This window comes from Leptidea sinapis, chromosome 27 (assembly GCF_905404315.1).
Source record: "Leptidea sinapis chromosome 27, ilLepSina1.1, whole genome shotgun sequence".
NCBI classification, from domain to species: Eukaryota; Metazoa; Arthropoda; class Insecta; order Lepidoptera; family Pieridae; genus Leptidea; species Leptidea sinapis.
In genome coordinates this window covers 2081168-2108424 of record NC_066291.1, presented here as the reverse complement: position 1 = coordinate 2108424, position 27257 = coordinate 2081168, and the positions used below count along the sequence as shown (strand labels likewise).

The window sequence follows — 27257 nt, the reverse complement described above, 5'->3', positions numbered from 1 at the left end:
AATCAGTAATGTGTAAACATTATTGTGTTTCGGTCAGGGCGCCGTAGCTAGTGAAATTATTGGGCAAATGAGACTTAACATCTTAAGTCTCAAGGAGACGAGTGCAATTGTAGTGCCGCTTAGAATTATTGAGGTTTTTCAAGAATCATGAGCGGCACTGCATTGTAATGGCCAGGGCGTATCAATTACCATCAGCTGAACGTCCTGCTTGTCTCGTCCCTTATTTTCATCAAAAAAAAATTGTAGTTGCATTTTGTATCCTGTCAACCGGCATTTTAAATTTATTTATACAATTAAAAAGTAGGTAGGTACCTACTTCATGCGCGCAGTACCTTACTTTTTGTATGTAGGTACTTGTTAATTCATATATGTAGTACCTACTATCATTTCACTGATCATTTCATATTAGCTCTTAAAATTCTTTTTTTATTTTCCATCAAAATATAAAACTAACGAACGTTGGTATATTTTTTTGGAATATGTATCTAATTCAGTAAGTTCTTCGAAATTGCATGCGTAACTGTTCAAGGTAGCGACAGTAAAATAAATTGTTCGCGCTTAAACACTGTAAGATAAAGATCTTTTCTGAAATCTGATTACCTAAATGTTGTGTAATTTGCGAAGCACCTGCAAATTATACGCGTGTTTCGAAACCTTTTATTTTTGCGATTCGGATGTCCATTCCGCATAAGTAATTAGTGGCGATAAGATCTTGGGATTTTTTTACGACTATTTATATACTCCAAGGCAAATCGGATTATAATTAAAAAGTATTTGAACTCCTTTCAAAATGCATGCAATTCTTATGAATTGAAAGATGAGTGTTATCACTCACCTTGTGATTTATATTACGACATTTATGTACTGTGTCTTGCTTGGTATCTACTCACTGTAGACTCTCTCCTATATGTAACAGTAAAACCATCTCACTCCTATCTGTTTTTAGAGCAGTAAATACCATTCAGCTAAAGAGTGGAGAGTGGAGACATCTTTGACTGGCGTGAGGACGGTGCGATGTTAGATCGCTGTATCAGACGCCACCTCGTCGTGATCGACAAAAATACCCCGTGCTCACGCACAGCGCCGTGTTCCAGTAAAATCTTACTCCTATCTGCTTTTCAGCAGTAATCACCGTTCTACGTGTGAGTGTATACAGCTTTACGCCACCTCCTTGTGATCGAAAAATATACCCCGTGCTCACGCTCAGCGCCGTGTTACATTAAAATCCCACTCCTATCTGTTTTTGAGCAGTAATCACCATTCAACAAGAGGGTGTAGACAGCTTTTCCAAGCGTAATGTCAGCGCAGTGGTACTTGACTGTAACAACCGCCACCTCGTCGTTTTCAGCATAAATACCCCGTGTTCACGCGCTGTGCCGTGTTGCAGTAAAATCTCAATTGCATCTAAATATACAGCAGCACTTACCGTTCAGCTAGATGGTGGAGACAGCCGTGCCTGGCGTGGTGCCGACGCGGTGGCAGCTCGCTGTAACAGCCGCCACCTCGTCGTGATCGACACAAATACCCCGTGCTCACGCACTGTGCCGTGTTGCAGTAACATCTCAATTGCATCTAAATATACAGCAGCACTTACCGTTCAGCTAGATGGTGGAGACAGCCGTGCCTGGCGTGGTGCCGGCGCGGTGGCAGCTCGCTGTAACAGCCGCCACCTCGTCGTGATCGACACAAATACCCCGTGCTCACGCACTGTGCCGTGTTGCAGTAACATCTCACTCCCGCCTCGCTCTGTTTTGGATCTGAAAATAAAACGGAGATGAAATGTCTCAATTGAAAAATCAAAACAATAGTTGTCGTGGAGGATGGACCTTTCAATTTCGTTATGCCCCATGATGAAACTATCGCCAAGGCCTCACCATAAAATCCGTTAGTCTAGCGCAGTATTTAATCGCACGTGTTTATTTTATAGTGTAGTTGAATGCGTTTTATCACACAATCTGGTTAAATGTTAATAATTCACAGCGAATGCAGTTATACGATGGAAGCAGTAAAATAGCAATGACATAAAGTTTTAGTGGCTGTAAAGCAGTAAATAGTAAATACAGGAAACTCTCGATGTGCGCCGACGCAATAGCGAATATCGTTAATGTGACAGATATGTCGTTGTGGCGCCTACTAACAATCGTCCGTAGTTACCACGCTGCAAACGAATACATTCGTTGACATTGCTATAGCTGGTTTAGAAGGATTAACAATGCAGTTTACTAGAAAAAACAGCAGAATTCAGAAGAACATAAGACAGATTGTCGCAATTTTAATAATGAATGTACAAACCTATGAAATACAAAATTGAAAATTATATAACAAGAAATAGAATTAGCAGTTCCTTAATAATTAATATTCGTATTTCTTTACAGAGTCATTAAGCTTCTTACTTCCATAACATTATATTAATACAATATTGTTGGTATTGTTCAATTTTACAAATAGTATAACTGTATATATTATATATACACTATACTGACAGTTATACAGCCGTAGCGGCCCTATAACTGTCAGAATAATTTTTAGGGTCCTAGTACTTAACTAAAAATAAGAGTCACATCGTCTGCAAGTATCCCTACCATACCACGTCAAAGTACTATTATCAAAATACAAATTTTTTAGGAGTCTTTCTAAAATTAATACGTAAATAATCTATATATTATATCACTATAAATAAATTTACTTTGTGTTATTGTTTTACTACTAATTTATTTGACAGTTATCCTCATATATGCAAAAATAATTTATTAATTACTATTTTTTAAATCTTTTTCCATCTGGCATCTCTAGCCGGGCACACCCATCTAATTTAAAACGCCACCGCGAAGAATAGTTAAGTACGAATCAGTATTCACTATTTTAGTACCCATAGTAACGGACGTTTGCTTGCAGCTATAAAACTTAAATTTGAATAATATTCTGATGTTTCACACAAATGTCATGAATTTTAAAAGCAATTACAACTAAGAGTTACGAAGAGTAGGTAAATGAATAATAGCACTAAGGATAATATTAGTGAAAAACTTAAAGTAAATATTTATAAATAATTTACCACATTACACACCTACGCTATGTTTACATTTTTATTTGCTTTACGATTTCAGGGTAAATATTTGTTTTTAAATTGTAGGCAAAGACGCGATAGCAAAGCAAAATGCAGATGGGATAAAAATTATAAGTAGAAATATAATACTTATAAAATAACTGGAGCCACCAAAAAAGCAGATGAAGAAGTAAAACATTCGTGTATCAAGTATGAATAATGCCCACGTCATACACGCACGGTCCTTTCATAAATATCTTGAGAACCGAGAACATTCAATGTAAATGCTTCGGCTGCAGACGATAAAACAAAACGAAATTAATTTTAGATAGCCGCCGGACTGTTTGCTCCGCTCGAATGTTGGGGAAATGCGACCCCCCTTGAAGTAAGCCCTTTTTGGAATCTTACGATCAATCGAAACAACCCAAAGTCAAACTAAAGAGTCATTGATGATAATTAAAGTTATTAACATAAATTTTTGGAAGAATTCAGACGACGAACCAAATTGGAGGCCATAAACGAGAGTTCGTTCAAGAATTTAGAGAATCTTGAAAAGATCCAAATAGTTCGCCAAACTTTTTAAACTGGGGAAAAAAAGAAATGAATTCCAGAGATAGACATTATGAGAACTTATATTGACGAAAGTTTAAGTTTATATATCATGCTTAAATTAATTACTTCTCAATATGTTTTCGTAGAAGATAATACGAGGATACGATTGGATATTCACGCATCATAAAACACCCTACAAATATATTTTTTTATAGGTTGACAAATATGAAAACACTCTTAGTATAAGGAAATTGGAAAAAACGTGACTTAAAAAACAAATCCTTTCCACTGATGTCTTAAATAATACTCGTAAGAAACAAAAAATTCGTACCTTCACAAAAGCTTTGTCATCACAGAAATAAATTGCCATCTTATACGTATGCCTTAACTGTTTTAAGATCGAAATGAAGTCTTCGTGAGCAGCAGGGGGTTTTACTTGAAGTAAATAAATAATTAAACAACGCAGCCGACTCGAGAACCTGATGGGCAAAAAATATACTCCGAACAAATTGAATTGCTCAAGCAATTTTCTTAAGTATAATAACTTTTAGTCATCAAAACAACGACATAACGTAACAAAATGGTGGAAGTCGCAATCATAACAAAGATTTGAAAGCAATTTCAATTTAAGTCCTTTATCAATTCTGTGAAATATATGGTGTATTTCAAAGCGCTTATCAAAGTTTGACGAACAGCTTTCATCGTCTAATCAGTACAGTGGAGCTATAAATATTGACTCATTAGACGTACAATTAGCGTTATCAACGCATCGTACATTAGATGGACATCATTAAGTCGGCTTTACAATCAATTTAAACTAAAAAGGCACAAAGGAACCAAAGGATAAGGTAAATAAAAAACAAACATGAGAAAAGGTCCCGGTATGTTATTTGGAATTGATAAATGGCCCTCCCGAGATCAGGCAGAAAAGGACGAAGCGAGACGAGAATGAGACGGAACAACTAATGAGCCTGTTGCATTAGTTTGGGATAAAACATTATGAGATAGAGCAAAGTGCTCCTTTTCCGTGCCGAAGTTGATTCTGTGTTGAAGTTTATTATTTACATTGTTTTTTATTTATTTGGAGGCGGCCTGATCAGCGCATGTTCACGGTACATTTAGTTAGTATGCGCGGCTTAACGGATGTGAATGACTGGAACGCCCGCGCGGTATACTCAGTATTTAGAATGATCAGTCACCCTTGCAACACGTGCAATGTGCACTTTATTGAGTGTGGACTACCATTTACAAACGCATTATCGACATGAAAGGATTTTACGGAATGCTGGCTTATTGAAAATAACATACTTATTTGTACTTTCTGTTAATGGTTCCTACAATAATGAACTTAATATATGCTAAGTTGGCTAAATGTATTGACAGAAGTTCCGAATTAGTATGCAATAGATATAACATTAAATGAAAACTATATATTCCTAAAACACAGCAGGAATTCTGATACACATATTGAAAAATTAAAAGTCATATAGATTTAACATTTCATCTTGGAATTTATTCATGCGTCTACAAATATTTACGGCCGCTGTTGCGCTAAAGGTAGCAATAAGTAAAAAACCACACAATCAGTTTAAAGATGTGTTTATTTTACGAAGAGAAAAGCCCGATGCGATCTGAAACTGGTTTATCTGAATTGCGATTGAAACGTATCAAGAAGCGGGGCCTTCGCGATCAGAACAAAAAGATAAATTGCTCCGTTGTGATGTTCCATTTCCTTAGCCCTAGAGTCCAGGATTGCTAGACACTGTATTTCGCTCATTTCATGTGGAATTTCAATTATGATTGAACTTTAGATAGCAGTATACTTCGCTTCTTTAGATGGATTCTTTATGTTTATAAATGTACAATAAACTAGTTCTCCAGTTATTCAGACACGAATCGTAATTGAAATAAGTCAAAGATGTATATATAATATATAGTATTTAATCCCAGATTTAAAATAAAATCGATAATTATAAATATTTTGTGATTACACGACGATTTTAGACGATTAGAGAAATTAACATTAAGGTAATGAATACGGTGATTGGCTATAAACGTTTTAGCGGATAAATGTCATACATGTAATGAAGCCGAAATATATTATGATGATAAAAGTGTGCGGCATTCTGGCGGTCACAGTAGTATATTGGATGTTAGTAACGTTGGTATTGCGACAGCAGCTTTCTCTAACCGTTCACACGCTGTCTCACCGGCATGTATTTTATTGGCTATTTAATGTTTAGCTCGTGTAGAAGCCGGTTCAACTGTGGCCGAACTGGCTAGATGATTAGATGACGCGGATAGCAAGGCTGTATAGTGGCCTTGTTTATCCGTTATACTATTTGCATAGCGAACGAATAACCATTGCCGAAAGTTGGCTTTATTGCTTAAAGAGTTCTCGCCTGAAACTAGTTTCGATTTACTAATGATTATGAATTTGAATATGAAAGAGAAGTAATTTGAAGCATGAGAATTAACTGTAAGCAAACATTTTCAACAAGATATGAAATCTTTCGTATACTATCAATCTAATAGTCGCCTATTTCAAGAATCTTTCTATTGCAGTCATATAACTGTTAATAACATAGGCGACAAAATTCTTTGGTACATTCTGTAGATAGAAAAGATATTTATTTATGGTCACTTAATACTTTTGTACACAAATACAATCAGACAAATGTATTATTTTCGTCTAATAACGTTTTCTTAATCATACAACACATCGCAGAAAATTTAAGATTTTGAAGCTTTGTATCTGCTGTTATGGTGGATTCGCAAAAGGGAAGTGCATTATCATATAAACATGTCTTCCAGAGGACAAGCAGATACTACGGAACTTTAATTGTCTCTGTCCTTGGCAACTTCCACTCTCACCTCTCTTATTGGTTTTTCTAAGTATTTTTCCTCTGGTCATGTATGTAACTGCGATCTGTTCGCAGCTCTACACATCATCATCATCAGCCGGAAGATGTCCAATGCTGGACAAAGTCCTTTCCCAAAGATCTCCGCGACGAACGGTCCTGCGCTGCCCGCATCCACAGTATTCCGGCGATCTTGTCAGATCGTCGGTCCATCTTATGGGGGGCCTACCAACACTGCGACTTCCGATACGTGGTCGCCATTCGAGGACTTTACTGACCCACCGGCCATCTGTCTGTCGAGCAATGTGCCCTGCCCACTGCTACTTCAATTTTGCAACCATTTGGGCTATATCAGTGATTTGGGTTCTCCTACGGATCTAGTCATTTCTGATTTGATCTCACAGGGAAACCCTGCATTCAATTTACTTACTTTAATCGTTAACTTCATCTTAACATGCACCAAACAAATTTTTGATAATAGATTTAGCACAGACAGTCAGACTCGTGACCAAGCAGTCGGCGCCATATCGCTAACGAATAATTATTCTCATGTCGCACATGTGCAAACGACCTTATATTCTAGGTTATATTTATAACACCATAAATTCTAATGGCGTCGCGCAATAAACTGTATATAAACAGTGTTATCCAATTAATTTCATCCTGCACCTATCTAGATCATCACTGGCCTCGCGGTCTTCTAATTGAGCTCGCTAAATTATCCTCACGTAATGGTTGCCTTTAGTGACGTTGAAAACAACGACTGGCGCCAGTACTAGAGTCTATTAGAGTTGCATAAAAACTTGCTTTGAATTTGATATGAACACTTCATAGTGTAATCATCGTAGTGTTAATTGAACGTAATTTAGGTCATTATGTGTAGATCACTGCTTAAGATAATTTGTGAACAGTTCTATTGTTTTGGTTGACTGTCGAATATTATGTTAGAATAGCTGTGCCAACTATCAAGTGCACGAACATCATATAATAATGCCTTAGATTATGGATTGGTCTCTGCTCCAACTAGGTTCCGCTGGCGTAGTCACAAAGTGCGGCAACTAATACTACGCCAAAGTGGGCACACTACAGTCTCCAACAATGTGTGACGTTGACGTGCCACATGTTCTGTTAAACCTTGCTAATAATTGAAACTAAAATTAGGGTTGCGTAGTAAAACATTGAAAAAATAATACTATTAGAATTAAGAAAGACACTGGGATCACATACCATCAGTAAGTATTTTGTATTTTATTAATTCCAATGTAAAATAACATGAAGCGTTATAAAATTAAGTTTCAAGATGTCACGCACACAGGCATGTTTACAAATAGCCAATACACACTACAATATAAAGATTCCGACAAAAACAGCTATTGTTCTTAGGTAAAACGGGTATTTAGTTGGAGCGAAGCGGAGTAAAATCCTTAATCTAAGACTAATACCTATCATTTACGTAACCAAAGTTCTAACTATGTACAATTTCTAATTTTCAATTCATTTTCATATCAATATCTCATCTTACGATCTATACTTTGTCTCACAGCACTTTAACGAGCCAGATTTGTAGAGAGTAATATTGCAGTAAAACAACAGCTTTTATTCTCTCTGGAACAGAATCAAGAACTATTTAGATACAGAAATAGCAACAATAGTTTCTCTTTACGATTGCTATGAATGTTATGAGTATTAATAAAATTTACAGCTCAAATTCATAAACAAAGTATGAAAATATTCATTTATTTAGATGCAAAAATGTCAAATGTCACCTTAAAAAAATTAACAGTGGGGAGGCTCCTTTGCACAGGATTCCGGCTAGATTAGGGGTACCACAACGGCGCCTATTTCTGCCACGAAGCAGTAATGTGTAAGCATTAGTGTTTTGGCCTGAAGGGCGCCGTAGCTAGAAAAATGACTTGCCAAATGACTAATGAAAAATTAACATCTTATGTCTCAAGGTGACGAGCGCAATTGTAGTGCCGCTCAGAATTTTTGGGCTTTTCAAGAACCCTGAGTTTGTTGTCATAAAAAAAACTTAGGCAAAACTGCTAAACGAAATAGACTGCACTTAATAGCATGATGACAAGAATGGAGGTTGTATATTGTTTATTTATTGGCTAACTTGTGGTATACATTCCACGGAAGCCACAGTAAGGAAGAATAGAATATAAGTAATAAAATAACTCAGTATGTTCTTAAGGGTTATTCTTAAGAAAATTCCAACACGCTAGTCAAATGCAGTCAATCTCAGTCCTCAAGAAAACCTCTTCCTCGGTGTCCAAACTGAAATTTTTCTTCGTGACGAGTCAAGCAAGACGTTTACCTGATGGTTACTGATACACCCTGCCACTCACAATGCAGAGCTTCTCAGGATTCTTAACAAACAAAAAAAAACGTACGTAGTTACCTTTTTTTTTAAAAGGTCAACAATGTACATAAGGTGACATCATTGTTGGTCCTCCTCTTCCATAAAAAAAAATGTGCGTCACTGCAATTGCGACCAGCTACGACACCCATCGAACCGAAGCCAGATTATGTATGCACCCTACAGATTGGCGCCAGAAATAGACGTCCTTATGGTCTTATCTAGCCGTCATCGTATGCCAAAAATTTCTCCCACTGGTTTGATTAATATCATTATTTATGAAAGTCACTGGTTTATAAGTTAGGTTAAATGATAGCTATTTGCAAGGTTTTCCCAGTTTCCTGGATACTACTAATACACAAACTATAAATATTAGAAGCGAAATAAATTTTTATCCCCCAACACCTAGATGGAAAAAAGGTTCTGAGACTTACATATATAAGGCTTGTTTGTAAATTGCTATAAAAAGAAGATTAATATCCTGACGACTAATGCTTGGATTTTTAAGAATGTACAAAACTTGAACATAAAAAACTAATAGGACATCTGAATTCGAACCGGGGTCTTCTGCTTTCCGGATCACCCAACGAGCTGTTATTGTCTTGTATATAGTGGCGAAATTAACCTTTGTATTCTAATGTGATTGTAGCAGTTTCTCATTAAAACACGGATAAAACTACGTTTTTTTAAATTGAAACCTCGCTAGTGATTAATATCATACTTAGAGAGTATGGAAGGTGGTGATGACCCACCAAGACTCACAGGCTCATTTGTCATGCTTGTAAAAGACCAGGAGCTGGAGACATTAACCTAAAGAATTTACTAGACAGGCATACGAGTTACGATCATTACAGCTTTGTTTAGCAATCAGATATAGCCTCAATGTGGCCTGATCAATGTTCATTCTTGGAAGTCACTTCGCATACAACCAATAGAAATCTAAATCTTTAAAATTTGTTTCGTTCACTTCTAATGCGATGGAATAGAGACGACTTTTGTTGTATATTCAAATTTAATGCGGGTTCTAGGCGAATCAGTAATCTGTCCACGTGAAGAGCTTTCACGCCATGAGAATAACATTAGAATAAATGCGTTCAACGAACTCCTAAACTGCAAAATGACTAACAGATTACAATACTCTCTCATAGATAACATTCAAAAATTTTTATATATAAGTGTAGACATACCAGTGGGAGGCTCCTTTGCACAGGATGCCGGCTAGATTATGGGTACCACTACGGCGCCTATTTCTGCCGTGAAGCAGTAATGTGTAAGCATTACTGTGTTTCGGTCTGAAGGGCGCCGTAGCTAGTGAAATTACTGGGCAAATGAGACTTAACATATTATGTCTCAAGGTGACGAGCGCAAGTATAGTGCCGCTCAGAATTTTTGGGTTTGTCATGAATCCTGAGCGGCACGTCCCCATACTTAGAATTGAAACTTAAATTTTTTTTCATCAAACCCATTCGGTCTATGGATAGGTCTTCAAAAATAATGTTGAGGTTTCTAATATATTTTTTTTCTAAACTGAATAGTTTGCACGAGAGAAACTTTCAAAGTGAGAAATGCATCCCCCTCCTGTAACTTCTAAAATAAGTGAATGATAAAACAAAAATATATGATTTACATTACCATGCAAACTTCCATCGAAAGTTGGTTCGAGCGAGATCTAGCAAATAGTTTATTTTAATACGTCATAAATCGTTACAACGAACTACAAGAACTTTTATATTGTGTTACTTGCTGCTACGGAACCCTTCATGAGCGAGTCCGACTCACACTTGGCGGCTTTTACATGTTACTCCGATATAGGCGTACATCGTAATATAATAAGCTACCGGCCACCTGTCATATATTCAACGGCTCGTTAACGTACAATAACCAAGCTGATTCCATCGCGCCTTTGTACCCGCACCGAGTCTCGACCGAGATCAGACCCTTTGATTGTTGTCCAAGCTTTTATAAAGAGCTCTTTTTCACTTTGAAAGGTCGCGTGCCGTACTGTATTGTAATTTGGTTTCACCAGTGATGTTATTACTAATAACCTGTTTCTTTTTTGACCAATCAAACTTCTGTATATTTGTATTGTTGTAAATCCTATTTTATTACAAATATTAACTCAGTGTCATTTGTAGTAGCAGGGGCGTGCATTGGTTTTCTAGCTAGGTAGGCACTGTGGATCTAACTAGTCGTCGTTGAGCTTTGGAATAAGCAAAGATTGCTAACCGAAGGTATTTAGTATCTTGCTTAAGGAAAAAATACCGCATGTACGTAATTTTGTCCTCCTGTACCAAAAAAAGTTTAATAGTCTATGGAAGAATTTTCTCCACTCCTCCGAGGTATTTACTCAAAATTTCCCGGTACATAAAATGTTTACCGAACCATTTAATACAAATAACGCGACAATCTTGATCAAACATTTTTGAAAGCAAACAGAGACACAAAGATGTCCCAAAGTGTGAATTAGATTTCAACAGGCGGACAGTTGGTAGTCATATAAGCCTTTCATTAGCACACTGTTAAACAAAACAATATTGAAACACCGGTTTGACAACCATGCTTTAAGTTTAATATTATAATAACAAAATTTCCTTGCGTTATATTATATTTTTTTTATTAATATAAAGTGACAGAATTAACGTTACAACTTATTTTTTTCCTTAAAATAAATCTTTTTTCAAAAATACTTGAACAATTTTACAGAATATCAATAAAAATCTGTAGTCATGTTCAGTACCAGATTATCAAATATATTATAAACGACTTCGATTAGGAGGAGGACTTAAACCCTATCCCTAGGTAGCACATAAGAGCTTTGCATAAGAGGTGTATTAATATATATATCTGTTAAGTTATTTTATACTTTTGAGTTTATGAAGTCGGTTTTTTTTTAAACGTAGTTTTTTCATACTTTTATAATGTAAGAAAAGGTAACAATTATTATACTAGCACGTAAGTCCTTTTATAATAATCTTAACGTTGTTAGTCATAGGGATTTATATATACGCAACATAAATCTTTTAACAAACACAACGGAATCCATTCTAATCAATCAAATTGGGATAATTGCATTACACAAATAAACCATAAATTCGTGAGGCTATTCGTTGATTGGTGGTATTTTCCACGATCTAATTTGGTTTATTGAGAGACAATCCAAGCTAGGTTGGATTGCTGGTGACGAGATATTTATGATGCTTGTAATTGGGTACTCCCAATGAAAGTTGGGTCATGTAATGGTGAACAGCTTAATCTTATTTCCTGCAGCAGTTTCTGGCTCTACAAGAAAACATGGTGAAAGAAAGAAAGAATCTAAAATTATGTAAAGCAATCAGGGAAAATAAAAACAGTTTTCCTTCACAAATACTCTCTATTACGGATTTTAGAACAGTTACTTTTAATTTTCAAACATTTACTCTCGTAATTATTTAACTTGCATATTTACTCGCCTCATACTTCACACCGCTACGCTAGCGCCACCTCTCAGACACCCGCTGCGCACTTCACTTATATTAAAATTTTTGATTTATTTGCACCTTTGTTTGCAGTGGATAAACTCAAAAATTACTCGTCAGTTTTTCAAAAGTCTTTCACTTACAGAAAGGCAAACCTTGAGCGAGTTGCATGACCTATATTATAAGCTAAGGCGATAATTTTCCGGGTCAATATTGGACGTGCGCTGCCAATAGAGTAAAATCTTAATATACATATATAGAACCAGTGCCCTGATGTTTCTTTCCGGTGAACTCCTTAACTAATGAACGGGTTTTAATAGTTCATAGAGTGCAGTTAGAGATATAGGATAGTTTTTATTTTGATTTGGGATCCATATAATTATATTTATTTCAAATATTTGTATTGTGTGGACATATTTTCTATAAGAGAATTTATTGACGCACGGTTTGACAGCATATTTTACGAAATAATTCTTGATGTAATAAAATATTATTGACAAATTCATAAAAAACAGTATTTTATTTATTATGTACAGAACAACGTCTGTCGGGTCAGCTAGTAGTCCTATATTTAAATGACGCGAAGCGAGCCGACTTATTGTTTTGTAATATTACTAAATAGTAGGATAATATGTAATGCTTCATTTTAGCAGCTTTTAGAAAGTGAATCTCTCCAAATCGGCCTCGCATCTATAAACATTTTTTATATGAAAATAAGGGACGAGAGGAGTAGGACTTTCAGCTGATGGTAATTGATTCGCCATGCCCATTACAATGCAGTGCCGCTCAGGATTCTTGAAAAACCCAAAAATTTTTACTGGCAGTACAACTGCGTTAATCACCTTGAGACATATGATGTTAAGTCTCATTTGCCCAGTAATTTCACTAGCTACGGCGCTCTTCAGGCTGAAACACAATAATGTTTACACATAACTCCTTCACGGCAGAAATAGACCCATCATCTAGCCGGCATCCTGTGCAAAGGAGCCTCGCACAAAACGTACAAATCGATTTATATCCAGCTATAAAAAAATAACATAGTTACATAAATTATACTTGCTTTGCTTCTTATAATATTCTAACTATCGGTATAAAGGGTCGTGGTCCTACATGGAATATTTTTATTAAATTTACGCAGTGCAGAGTAGAGTAGTAAAATTTAAAAAGCTTTAACTTGTGACTAAGCAAGCAATAGTAACTAATTGACAGATATATTATAATATTGTGTGTAGAAAGGCAGAAGAAATAACACTCGTACCTTTCTTCTCCGGCATAGCGGTATAAAGTATAAGATACAAACATAACGGAATGCACTTAGAGATTTCACTAGTGATGCTTGGTGGCGCACAAAGTTGGAATGCGGCCGCCAATACGAACACCATAATTTACAAACTTTGTGTCCGAAAATTTTTCTAAATTTTTATTGTAGGTACTGATACTATAATCGATTGTTGAAAAATAAGTTTGTCAGTCTACAGAATCTACAAATTTAAAAACTAACGTTTATATAAATATATATCTGCACAAACATCATTGAGGTGCGGAATTGAATGGTAAAATTTTTACGAGTCTTTTTATTTAAAGTTAGCAACATGAAAATATTAATTAACTTTTGAGATGAATAATTAAGCATATATTTAAGGCATTGTGGATTAATATCTGAAACTTTGAAATTAAGGTAATTTCTTGGTAACCGTTCCTTTGTATACTTTCCTAATTCCGCTTTAGTACAATCCAGCACGTTTTTGATATCAAGTCATTTAGATTATTATTATAATTTTATAGAAGAGAATGACAAGCGATCGCACGGGCGTCTCTTGATATTAAGTGATCACCTCCACCCACATTCTTTTGCAACACCAGAGGCATCACAGGAGGAGTGTTGCCGTGCGGAAGGTGTACCCTCAAATGTAATATATGTCAATTTTCTATCACATGATCTCAGAACTTCGGGTAAAGTAGCATGAAATTATATTTACCAGTGGGAGGCTCGTTTGCACAGGATGCCAGTTAGATTATGGGTACCACAACGGCGCCTATTTCTACCGTGAAGCAGTAATGTGTAAGCATTACTGTGTTTCGGTCCGAAGGGCACCGTAGCTAGTGAAATTACTGAGCAAATGAAAATTGACATCTTATGTCTCAAGGTGACGAGCGCAGTTGTAGTGCCACTCAGATTTATTGGGTATTTCAAGAATCCTGAGCGGCACTGCATTGTAATGGGCAGGGTGTATCAATTACCATCAGCTGAACGTCCTGCTCAGCTCGACCCTGATTTTCATAAAATAAAAACAATATGCCAAATGGCAAGAAACCTGATGGATTAAGCTAGATAAAAAGAAAGAAGTTATTATGTATGCCAGGTGTTTTAGTACATCATGGTTACACTAGCGGTAGTTAAAGCGCTCTGCTGAATTTAGCGTGGCCCGGCTATTGATTTAGAGATCTTCCATTTTGTATTATAAATTGAAGGCCAAAGTTATTGTCTATGTTGTGTCTAGAAAAAGCGGGTCTTTGTTTGATCGTAACAGCGATTTTATAGGCTTTAAACTAGAAACCCGCTAAAACTCATAAATACCGGCAATTTATTTTTATAATTAATATTTCTAATGTTGATTTTAATATTTGTTCGTAAATATTTTATTGTTTTGTTTATGTATTTTGTTTAAGTAGGTATTTAGATTAAATTATACCATTCACACACGTTTAGACCTAGTCATCTCTTTAGATATAATAGTGTACACATACATTGGAACTTTTATGGATTTTTATGGACATGAGCTTGTTTTTCGTGTTCATCTGGCCTCTAATTGTCAGCAGCGTTATCTGCTTATAGCAGTCACAATATGAACTAAGACATAGCCCATTACAAAACCACATGTGGCTTATATCACACATTCATGATCACTCCACTCTGCGCCCGTGATTCTGAGACTTTATATGTCTCAGCTAAAAGTGGAACAGAAGAGTATACATTGCATTGGTCATGTGGATCATAGATATATCAAGAACTTGGCATCAAGAAATACTAACTGCCTTTGGAGAAATTTTGAGTGGTCAGTCTATAGAGCTATATAGTCTTTTGGACCAGGCATACTAAGATTAAAACACGGCAATATTAGAGTGATATCTTTGGAAAAACATGAGTCATTACTTAAGACAGTATAACATGCAGGTGGTCACCTATTTGATGGATGGCATTTTTTTTTCTCAAAATTGAGTCGTTTAGAATTATTTTTGATGTCATTTCTAATATACTAGACACTACTTCCGCTTCGGAAACGAATGGCGCTCTGAGAGAGAAGAAGCGGCGCAAGAAACTCTCTCAGCATTATTTTTTGATTGACCAGATAATATTTGCTGTGGGTGGTTCAATACATGGGTGTATCAGGATAACATAAAACAGAAAGACGTAGAAAGAGATAAGAGGCGCTATATACTTACGTTTGTAAGTGTACATATTACATGACGATCACGAACGCTCTGTCAAGTATAACATCTAAGACATGAGAGAAATTAAATTATGAAACATTTGTTGAGGCAAAACAATTATCAAGGAATAAAGTAAATGAATAATTTGATATTATTAATTACTTAAGTTTAAGAATATTTTATGTAATTACAACATTAAGATTACGTTATTTATCTAAACTTAAAATTGCTTAACGGCCGTTCCCAATATACTATGTACAGATAGAGATAAATTACTACCTTCTACTGTCAGTAATTAGCTGTCAAAAATCTGAAGCTGTCCCAATATACCCGATAAGTCATTCTTATCGCCTAATATTGGGACGCGGGAATTGAAATTTCCATACAAATTTCTATCGCTGGTAAGCTATACGTCCTCCCATTGACAGACGGCGTGTACGGATAAGGTAAGTTGCCGTCGATAAGTTTATTGGGACAGAAAAGTCAACGATACTTACGATTTTTATCTTAAGTAAGACTGCTTTAAATAAGTATTTAATTCAATTTAGCAGTGAGCATATGTCAAAAAGAGTCTAATAACGCGAAAATAAATGACGTTTGATATCGGATAACCTTTAACCTAATAAAAAAGGATTGTGTTGTTTTATGAAACGACGGTAACTTTGACTTAACTTTTTTTCACATTATAGACATTTAACTAAAAATTTTTGGAATAATATTCCATTAAGGGTATAAAATCGCTTTATCAATCTTAATTTTATACTTGGAAAATTGGAATGATAATGGGAAATAATAAAAGTACACTAAGTCTCCAACTAATATTTTTACTGAACTCTGTGTCTTAGCCCTGGTTAAAAATATTGAATAAAAGTTTCACTTTAATAAATAACAACATTTACATTAAACACTGACAAAAACAAACAAAATAGTGTGGAGCACTGGCATAGATGAGTAAGAGTCTATACACTACACGGTCAGCTGCTGCGAACTATAGGCGCCGCCCGACCGTCACGCGACATGCAACACAGACGAAAAAGTTTGAGACGAAGTAATAAAAGTTCCACTTTAAAAGTATAAACGTTGCAATTATACGGTATAGCCCCGAACGCATAGTGCCGTATTTTATTTAATTAAGAACACTCATTTATTAAATAGCTTCATATCGATTGATGCTAATTTACAATTTGTGGAATTCCTAATATAATAGCAGATTAGAAAATACATATCGTATGCGATTCTAGACTTAATTCGCGTTGGAATAAAGACGGTTGTTACTGTAATGTTATTGAATTTATGTTAGGTCGATGGCCGAAAGCGATGTGCGATGTTCCTATTTGAATATTTTAGTTTTTGTTGAATATTGGTAATTAACATACCTCCTTAGCACCTGGTGATAGGTAGGGCTGTGCCGTACTCTATTTGGCGAAATAATATTGTGTTTTGAATAGATTCTTTTAGTATCACTAGTACATCAACCAACCACCCGAACCATCAAAGCCAGCAAGGTTTGAATCCGCAAGACGTGCCTTCCGCACTCCACCAAAGTTATTACACATTTAGACGTCTTCAAACCTATATACCTTTCCTAATGCTTACTAAGAGTCAAATTTCTCTCTTACTCCTTAAGACAAAACAAACACAAAAATTCATGAATGTTTTAAAATAGCAATAACTCAAATTCAAAATATATTTTTTTTTAACAAAAAACTAATTTAATCGATCAAAGAACAAAAATGTTAAAATGATTTTCATATTCGATTAGACAGAGATAAACATAAAAATTAGTGACGTTGCCCATACATTTAGAATATACTAGCGTATAGACGACCTGACATCCCGATAATTTTGTAATTTGTGACCAATTTTGATTTTACGTGCTGACTGTTTACGATTTTTCAATCAAAATAGGTTACCGTAACACTAGATTCCTTATCCCTCTCAATCTTGATTTATATGCTAGTATGTTGTATGTCTATAGGGTTGTCATAGTAGCTCTATTGTACAAATTTTTGTATTGCGAGGGAAAGACAGAAGATCCTTACCTACTCCAAAATTCAAATGCCTGTAAATTTATTTTTGTTTGTGTGAATTTATTTAATTCATTGTACATCACTATTTTAATCTTAGTTTGTAATAAAATAATTTAAAAATATGAATCAAATACTAATATTATTTCCTATTAGATTTAAACAGTCGTATGAATGCGAAAAACTTCACTTTAATTACATCGAATACATTGTATTCCACCCGAGTTCATTCAATGTCTGATAAAAACACGAACAAAATATTCGATACATCGCGGCATCGGAAGCTAGTTTTTGCGCCGCGGAGCGAGAAATCGAATGTAAGTACATTGGTTCTATTAACCGGTCGATTGATTAAAGCTAATAGAGAGTCAATTACGACTTTCAAGAATGTTCACAATCATTAACATACACTCATTACATGATTAAAATTACCCGTATGAGTATGTATTAAGCGAAAGATTTGTCAGGATGGCTTTTTCTGGGAGAGAAGGACAAATAGCCGTTTGGGACCTCATAAAAAGTCAATCACAGAACTCATCTACATCAACAGAAGAATCATCATTATATCCGGAAGGCGTCCACTGCCGGACAAAGGCCCATCCCAAAGATCTCTACCACGATCAATCCTGCACTGCCCTCATCAAACCTATTGCTACCTTGACCAGATCGTCGGGCCATCTTGTAGGGACCCTACCATGACTGCGTCTTCCGGTACGTAGCCGCCTTTCGGCAGATGGCCCCTGGGCTTTACTGCCCTAGGGGCCATCTGTCCACCGAGGTATGTGCCCTGCCCACTGCCACTTCAGTTTAGTTTGAACAGAAGAATAGCAAAAACGTAGTCTTTGAAAGAAATAATACTTAAAAGGTTAGATGAGGGCAGCACAGGGTCGACGTCATGGAGATCTTTGGGGGAGCCCTTTGTCCAGTGAAGACATCTTACGACTGAAATTTAGATTCATATAAGGCGCAAGTCCGGCAACATGGCGTGTGCAGAAATCTCTAGTCTGGTGCTCCATTTGACCTGCAACGCAGAGCTGCTCGGATCGCTGAGGATACAGTACTATGCGAACGGTCTGATAGCTTGGCATTGAGTAGACGAAATGCCGACGAACTTTTAGATATAATTCTACCGCAGAATCCCACCGTTGTACTGCGTTACATAAACTTAAATATCATTCGCAAATATTTGGATGATTGTTCTTCCTCCAGGGAACGATTTTCAAAGAACTTTCTTCACCTACAACTAAACTATGCTTTTAGCTTCCTTGCACTTCCCCATTACTTAACTTTTTTTTTATGGAATAGGAGGACAAACGAGCGTACGGGTCACCTGGTGTTAAGTGATCACCGCCGCCCACATTCTCTTGCAACACCAGAGGAATCACAAGAGCGTTGCCGGCCTTTAAGGAAGGTGTACGCGCTTTTTTTGAAGGTACCCATGTCGTATCGTCCCGGAAACACAGCACAAGGAAGCTCATTCCACAGCGTTGTAGTACGCGGAAGAAAGCTCCTTGAAAACCGCACTGTAGAGGACCGCCACACATCCAGATGGTGGAGATGATATCCTAACTTGTTGCGTGTCGTGCGAAGGTGGTACCTTGAAAGAAACCGAGGAAGGCGTAGTTAAAAGGCCGCAAAAGCAAAAATACTGTAATTAATTTGGTGCTGCGAGTATGGACGGCGGTAATCATTCACCATAAGTTGAACCGTGAACCGTACGCTTTTACAAGTCAAATAATGCTAAGCCTAAGGATAATATTGTTCCAGGCGTAATAACTATGCTAGTTCCAATTTTTGCATCAAGCCTTGTGTTTAGTTTGCTTTTTTCGAAATGGATGGAAAATTACCTGTACGACACTGTAGGAAGTTGCTGCCAGAATAATAATTAAGTAATTCTAAAAAAACCAACAGTAATACGCCTATAGTTACAGATTTGAAAACACGAAACTGTGTTCCGTTTAGAAATAGGAGCGGCACATAAAGGTATCGGAGAATCGGTACACTTAACACCAACAAATTAAATTGTTTCTAAACAAGCGCTTTATAAAGAAAAGTCAACACACAAAAGTAAAACAACTCTCCTTATAAATGAGAGCGATCTCTTGACTCACACGTAAAGTAATATGCACTCGTATCTATAAATAGGATTAGCAATTGAATGAGTCAGTGGATTGATAGGACTTAGTCTGAACTCACTGATGCGTGGCCTCAAAATAGCCTGCCATTAACCCTACTTGTTGTATAACTGTCGGCAATTGACGAGTATACAGGGTGTCTTTAGAAATGGTCGTATCATTCTGATTTTGTAGAAATAGACTGGGTTGAAAAAGTGGAAGGTGCTCTGTGTCACGAGAACTGCGAATATAGCCCCACCGCCTGGATGTGTGGCGGTCCTCTACTGTGCGGTTTTCAAGGAGCTTTCAAGGAGCTGTGGAATGGGCTTCCTTGTGCGGTGTTTCCGGGACGATACGACATGGGTACCTACCTTCAAAAAAAGCGCGTACCTTCCTTAAAAGCGGGCCACGCTCCTGTGATTCCTCTGGTGTTGCAAGAGAATGTGGGTGGCGGTGATCACTTTACACCAGGTGACCCGTACGCTCGTTTGTCCTCCTTTACCATAAAAAAACAGCCATCCCATCGGATATCTGCAACCTCGATAAGGAATAAAACTTAAGAACAAGTACTTGAAGATTTAAATGTTTTCACCACATAGTTCGTGACCTGGTGACAACTTCACTATAGCTTATAACACCTTTTTTTGTCCTGTGCTTCCCCGGGGCATAAAATGAATAGGGAAGTCCCAGGCCCAAGGGTGTTATAAGAGGATACTAAGGCATTTACCAATGGGAGGCTTCTTTGCACAGGATGCCGGCTAGATTATGGGTACTGCAACGGCGCCTTTTTACCGTGAAGCAGTAATGTGTAAGCATTATTGTATTTCGGTCTGAAGGGCGCCGTAGCTAGTGAAATTATTGGGCAAATGAGACCTAACGTCTTATGTCTCAAGGTGACGAGCGCAATTGTAGTACCGCTCAGAATTTTTAGCTTTATCAAGAATCCTGGGCGGCACTGCATTGTTATGGGCAGGGCGTTTCAATTACCATCAGCTGAACATCCTGCTCGTCTCGTCCCTTACATAGAGATCTGTTTGGTACACATGTATCGCTTTCAACAGTTACACTACCGAAGTTAGTTCTGTTGCTAGCAGCCGAAACAGATGGATTAATATCGTAAGAGATTTATATTCTGACGGCCATTAAGTAGAGTCTAAGAATAACGTACCAATATGATCCTGATTAAAAAGTACGGTATGATTTACAAAAATCGCAGACAGAGATTAGTACGTAGATATTATAGTCAATTAACGACAATGATAAACGTTGAAGGTTTTAAAATGAATTTGAATATTTCTCAGTTAGATTCGGCAAAATTTTAACAAAAAAGCAATCGACTTCAAAAACACTATTCCAAACAAAAGATATAATATGCACTAAAAAGTATAAAAATAATTGCGTATTTTCAAACCAATCTAATTAATTAATCTAATTCTAGTAACGTCGTTATTTTACACGGGAAGCACCAGCATTCAAATAAAAAAAGAATTATCAAAATCGGTTCACCCAGTCGAAAGTTCTCGAGGTAACAAACAAAAAAAAACATACCGACGAATTGAGAACTTCCTCCTTTTTTGAAGTCGGTTTAAAATTAAGTTAAAAACGTTGTTCACGGTGTTAAGCGTAAGTTTAAAATCATCCCAAGCAACCTCCAATCGTTGTCCAATTATATAAACAAGGTCCCTCGGGGTAGTGGGTCGGCGATCTTCAGGCGAATAATTACCAAGCGCCGACACACGAATCGGTAATTGCACAAGATTACACCCAATCTTCCACAAACAAACAGTGTGTCGGCAAGTGAATTTGCAGACCATGTTGTTATGCAATCTCTTTATATAATATAATGTCTCAAAGTTGTACTTTTCATACTTCTTCATCGAATTCAATGATTTAAACTCCTTTTTAAGGCAAATGTTTGTCGCTACTAACACTGCAATATGTGGACTGTATAATGAATAATCAACAAATTTGTTTTATTGTCAATTTAGAATTACATGCATCTAGAATCTAGATATCCCTATACATCTATAACTTTAGAATACGCCACATTTTATTGCTTAAACTCTCCTCTACAGCTAATAATAATACATGAATTATATAATTGTATTTTTAATATAGATGAAAACACTGATATCTTCTTTTAAAACTTTCTTAATTTTAAAAAACAAATTTATATTGCTCTCCAAAATTTATAGACTTTAGATTTTAAAATATCACATGTATTTCTTGTAGTAATGTTGTGCCTACCTATAATTTAAGTACATTTAAACTATTGTATTATATTTGTTTAATTCTTAGTGCATAAGTTATTAAATTGTATTTAGTTGGTAAGCCTTTATGAATAAATAAATATATATTTCTTTGTAACCGACTCATTTGGGCACGATTTTGACCCAGTTTTAACGGCCAGATTTCGTTCCAACTTCGTGGATTTATCGAGGAACGATGACAATACATTAATTTGATAAAATTATTCCATTTTTCAATTTGCAAAATAAGATTTTTGTCAATTTATATAATTTTCATCTATCGTCTATAAGGCAGGAATTGACGTTAATTAAACGTTGACTTTAATTTTTAGGTCGGTTTTCTATAAAAAGCGTGTTATTTAGTTTTTTTAACTACTATTTTTATTATAATTATTACTATGCTCTTTGTCACTTAACTTCTTTTCAGTAAGCGTTGAGTAATATGTATTGTGATGTTTTGTTAATTAACACTATAATAATATGCAGGTATCTTTAAATAAAGTCAGTTTTCAGTCATAACATGGTGGCAGCGGTGAACAGAAATTCATGTTAATGTACGGAAAAGGGGAAGTTAGCTGGCGAAGTCATAATTTTTTAGAGTTTGAGTGTATATATAGACGACCTGTATAGCCGAGTGGTTAGCGATCCTACCTACTAAGCTAGAGGTCCCGGGTTCGAAAGCATTTATATAATGAATATAGATGTTTGTTTCCAAGTCATGGATGTTTAATGTATTTATGTATGTTTATAAGAATTAATGTATGTTTAAGTAAGTATATTGTATTAAATATATCATTGTCTTGTAACCTATAACACAAGCTATGTATGCTTAACTTGGGGCAAGATAATTTGTGTAAAAAGTGTGTCAATATTATTATTATTATATTATTATAATATATGTGTAATAACAATAATGGAACATGCGATCCCACCGCTGCCACCATGTTGTGAATCAAACAACCGCTTGCTGAGAACTGACTTTATTTAAAGATACCTACATATTATAGAGTTAATTAACAAAACATCACAACAATATGTATTTTATAACATCGCAAATAGCAAGTCTTTAAACACATCATCCATTAAATCAAACAATAGTTTTTACACTTGGTCGACGCGGATACGAACCCGTACTACACAAGATACAATCTAACCGGGAGACATAACTCACTTTTTACTTCGACTTCAAGAAATCATATCTGTTGAAGCTGATACAATTTTTATGAGTTGTAATCATATACTTTAAATTAATATTCCTGTTTGACTAGTTATCTGGCGCAGACATACAGGATTTGCCCTAGGAGAGAAAAATTCATAGGTTTTCATATTCACTGCTAGGATTTATATACAGGGATAAACGTAAAGGAAAACTGTGAACTGTATAGTAGTTATACTGTAGTTATTTTTATATTGGAACAGGAGGACAAATGAGCCACTTGTTTGCAACACCGGTATACCAGTCGGAGGCTCTTTTGCACAGGAAGACGGCTAGATTATGGGTACCACAACGGCGCCTATTTCTACCGTGAAGCAGTAATGTGTAAACATAACTGTGCTTCGGTCTGAAGGGCGCTGTAGCTATTGAAATTACTGGGCAAATGAGACTTAACATCTTATGTCTCAAGGTGACGAGCGCAATTGTAGTGCCGCTATGAATTTTTGGGTTTTTCACGAATCATGAGTGGCAATGCATTGCAATGGTAAAGGCGTATCTATTACCATCAGCTGAACGTCCTGCTCGTCTCGTCCTTTTACACTAAAGAAATTAATCACACGAGCGTTGCCGGCCTTTTAAGCAAGTGAGACTATTTTGAAGGTACGATTGTCATTTCAACGTGGAACCATCCCAGAAGGAAGCTCAATATTGAGTTTATATGTACCAAGGTTCGTGGCAAATTATTTAATAAAAAAATTTGCAACAAAAAACATCCAGGTAATGAGTATGATATTTGGGTTAGTAGTGTGGAATTCGTTGGCTGGGATAGGTAAAACAGGCCTTCATAAAACTCCCGGGAATGCGGTAGAAGACACACAATGAAGTGACGTCATTACGCAACGCTAAGCGATCCAGCCGCTAGGAGAGTTTTTTTTATGACAATAAAGGAAAAGACAAGAAGGACGTTCAGCTGATGGTAGTTGTAACGCCCTGCCCATTACAATGCAGTGCCGCTCAGGATTCCTGAAAAACGCAAAAACACTGCGGGGCACTACAACTGAGCTCGTCACCTTGAGACATAAGATGTTAAGTCTCATTTGCCCAGTAATTTCACCAGATATGGCTTTCTTCAGACCGAAACACAGTAATGCTCACACATTACTGGTTCATTAATGGTACACATTTGGTACAAATCCACGGATTGTTTTTCTGTGTTAATATTTTCCGAGACAAAATGTCGTTTATTGATTCAATAAAACATGTGTACAAATCGGCCAAACTAACAGTATCTTGTAAATGTTTAAGTTGTTTAATGATTTTTACCTTATAAGTATTTATGAAATCACTAGAGTTGATCAAAAATTATTACTCTATTCCGGATTGCAATGTGTAAAGTTAAATCAGTTACCATACACACACTATATTTATAATCATAATATTATATCGATGGTAACCAAAATTATGATATAAAATTTGTGCAGGAAATTGTTTTCGTGGTTTATAGGTACTGTAATTTTACTCGGTGTTTATGAAAATATATTTTTTTTGGGAAACAAACAGTATTATCTAAAACATTTACAATAATACATATAAAATTGTACACACACCAATAAAGTTTCCACTAATATACATATCATGTAAGCAGTCAAAAAAGAGGATAAACTAAATAAAAAACTTTACAAAATTTTATATTTTCATTAATATGGTTATAAACATGTTCTGATTGTTTCATAAACTGTCGCATTGCATAAGTGGTCTTTACACTAGTTGGCTTAATAATAACATGTTTTGTTCTTTTCAAAAGGTAAGAAGGATCAGGTATTAAAGTTTTGTGTCTTTTAAGAGTAACATGAAGGACATAAAGTTTTCTAACGGATAGTACGTCGCAGTCTAATATATCTCAAAACTTTTCATTCAGAAGGCAAATAATGGTAATAAGTACTTTCGAATAAAGTTTACTTTAGTAATCGGCAGGTGCTGTTAGTAAATAAAAACACTAGTACGCAATGCAATAAAATGTTGCAGACACCTGGAGTGACTAGCCACCTGTCATGTAAGTGACCAAAGAAATATTGATAAGCTCTTCCTCTACAACTTTTATGAGTTTTTCATGTCACTATTCAATAATCTCACTATTATACTATCAAGTATCACTATTCATTAAATAAAATAACTTTAAATGGCGTCTCTAGTTGCAATTACAGCAGAAAACAAAGAACTAAATTTTAGCAACGACTATAGTTCCGCTCTTCGATTAACCTAAAGATTTTGGTGTATTATTTTAATACTGGCTTCTCTTATGCTGTCCCGTGTGTAAGTTAGATAGAAATAGTGTCGAAGTGAGAAAGAATGATAAGCGACGCCATTTTAGTTTCTTTCAAAGAGGATGTTATTACTACGTGGATCGGCGGGACTGCCGAAGTAGAAATTGAAATTTAGTTTAGTATGAAATGTGCAGTGATTTTAGTGTGGCGATTGGCGACGAAGTATTATCAGGCTAAGTTTAAAAGCAAACAGTTGCATAAAACGTAGTGGATTTCGGCTATCTCCGTTTTTCACAAGATTATACCGTGATCTGTGAAACTATCAATGACTGCAGGTCTCATACTCGAGGCAATTGCTTTTATTCTTTTAGAGTTTTGCTGAACACTATGTGGTGTGCCTAATTATTGTGCTACCATAAGTCTTATACGTATAAAATGTAGGTTTATTCTTAGAGCAATAAAGAATCATCGTAAAAGATATTTAGCGCTCGTTCGTACATTTCGTATTCTTCAACTCGCCTTGAGAGAGTTGGTGGCAACTTTATTTCGATTATTAATTCGAAATACAACTATTTTTCGTTTAATATTCATAAAGAAATAATAATTGAAATATATTATACTTACAGGTATTTTTAATTGTGTATTAATTACTCTGGTATATTTTGCTCTGACTGAATTCCAAACAGTGGAAAGAGCACTCAAGAAGTGAAGTTGCCAAAATTAAGCATTCCACAATTTAATGGAAATTATAATGAATGGAATACATTCCAAGATTTGTATACACTCCCTTAGCCGTCTCGAACCGACTTTAGCAGAAGAAGCATTACACGGCCGAACATTCAGCTCAGTATCGCAACAAGACAACTTTTTTCAAAATGTATAAGTATATATATATATATATATATATATATATATATATCTAAAAGTTCAAAAACATTTTCTGTACGTTTTTGATTTATGGCTGTACACTTTCAACAACTATTAAAACATGAAGGTAAGATTTGAAAGACAATTCAGGGGGGTTGAACATTTTCCAACAATAATTATATAATAATCTTTAAGTCGACCACTCGCAAGATCGAAATACGATTATCTCGATAGAAAATTACAGGACACAAAAGTTTCACAGGCGATTAACCCTAAAACGCGATGCAATTCCCAAAATGACACGAGGTTTATTAACACTGCTCTATGATTTGAAGTAGTAACGAAACTAAAGATTATAATGACGGCTGGAACCGGCCGCTTGATTACAGGGTAGCCGCCCATAGACAGTCTGTTGGTATGCCGCGTACATTTTTGTTCTCGAATTTTATTTATTTAGAGTCGTTAAAGCACGAGGTTAGCATCCACAGGGTTATTTAGTGGTTGTTAAGTCGTGGAAGCGGTTTTGTTTCGTATGTAACGATCAATTGAGTACATAATCACTGATTTATATTTCACGGTATGTTTGATGGCTGTCTGGGCGATTTGTGGTTTTTATTTCCATTAGGGAATGTTATATTAGAATGTGTAAGAGACAAGACAGACATGATAAAAAAATAATGCCTTAGACCTGAGAAGAACGGGCGCAAAAAACTCAGCGGGATTCTTTTTTTTCATAAATGGTCATGGTCGTACAGTAAAACTTATTATTTAACAGCCTGAGGGCGGTCGCTCCATTTCCAATCTGTATAGTAAACCTTTACCACACAAACATTTTCAATAGATATTTTCAATTTCGTAATACATTTGTTTTG

General features: G+C 35.8%; 1 protein-coding gene across 1 annotated transcript in view; it reads right to left on the bottom strand.

Moving 5' to 3' along the window:
• The window catches only part of LOC126972858 (BMP and activin membrane-bound inhibitor homolog), a 99364-nt gene that overhangs the window by 17950 nt on the left and 54157 nt on the right, over positions 1–27257 (bottom strand). The window contains exon 2 of the mRNA XM_050819963.1: positions 1595–1757. Coding sequence (XP_050675920.1) covers positions 1595–1757 — 163 coding nt within the window. The remainder of the gene's footprint in view (positions 1–1594; positions 1758–27257) is intronic.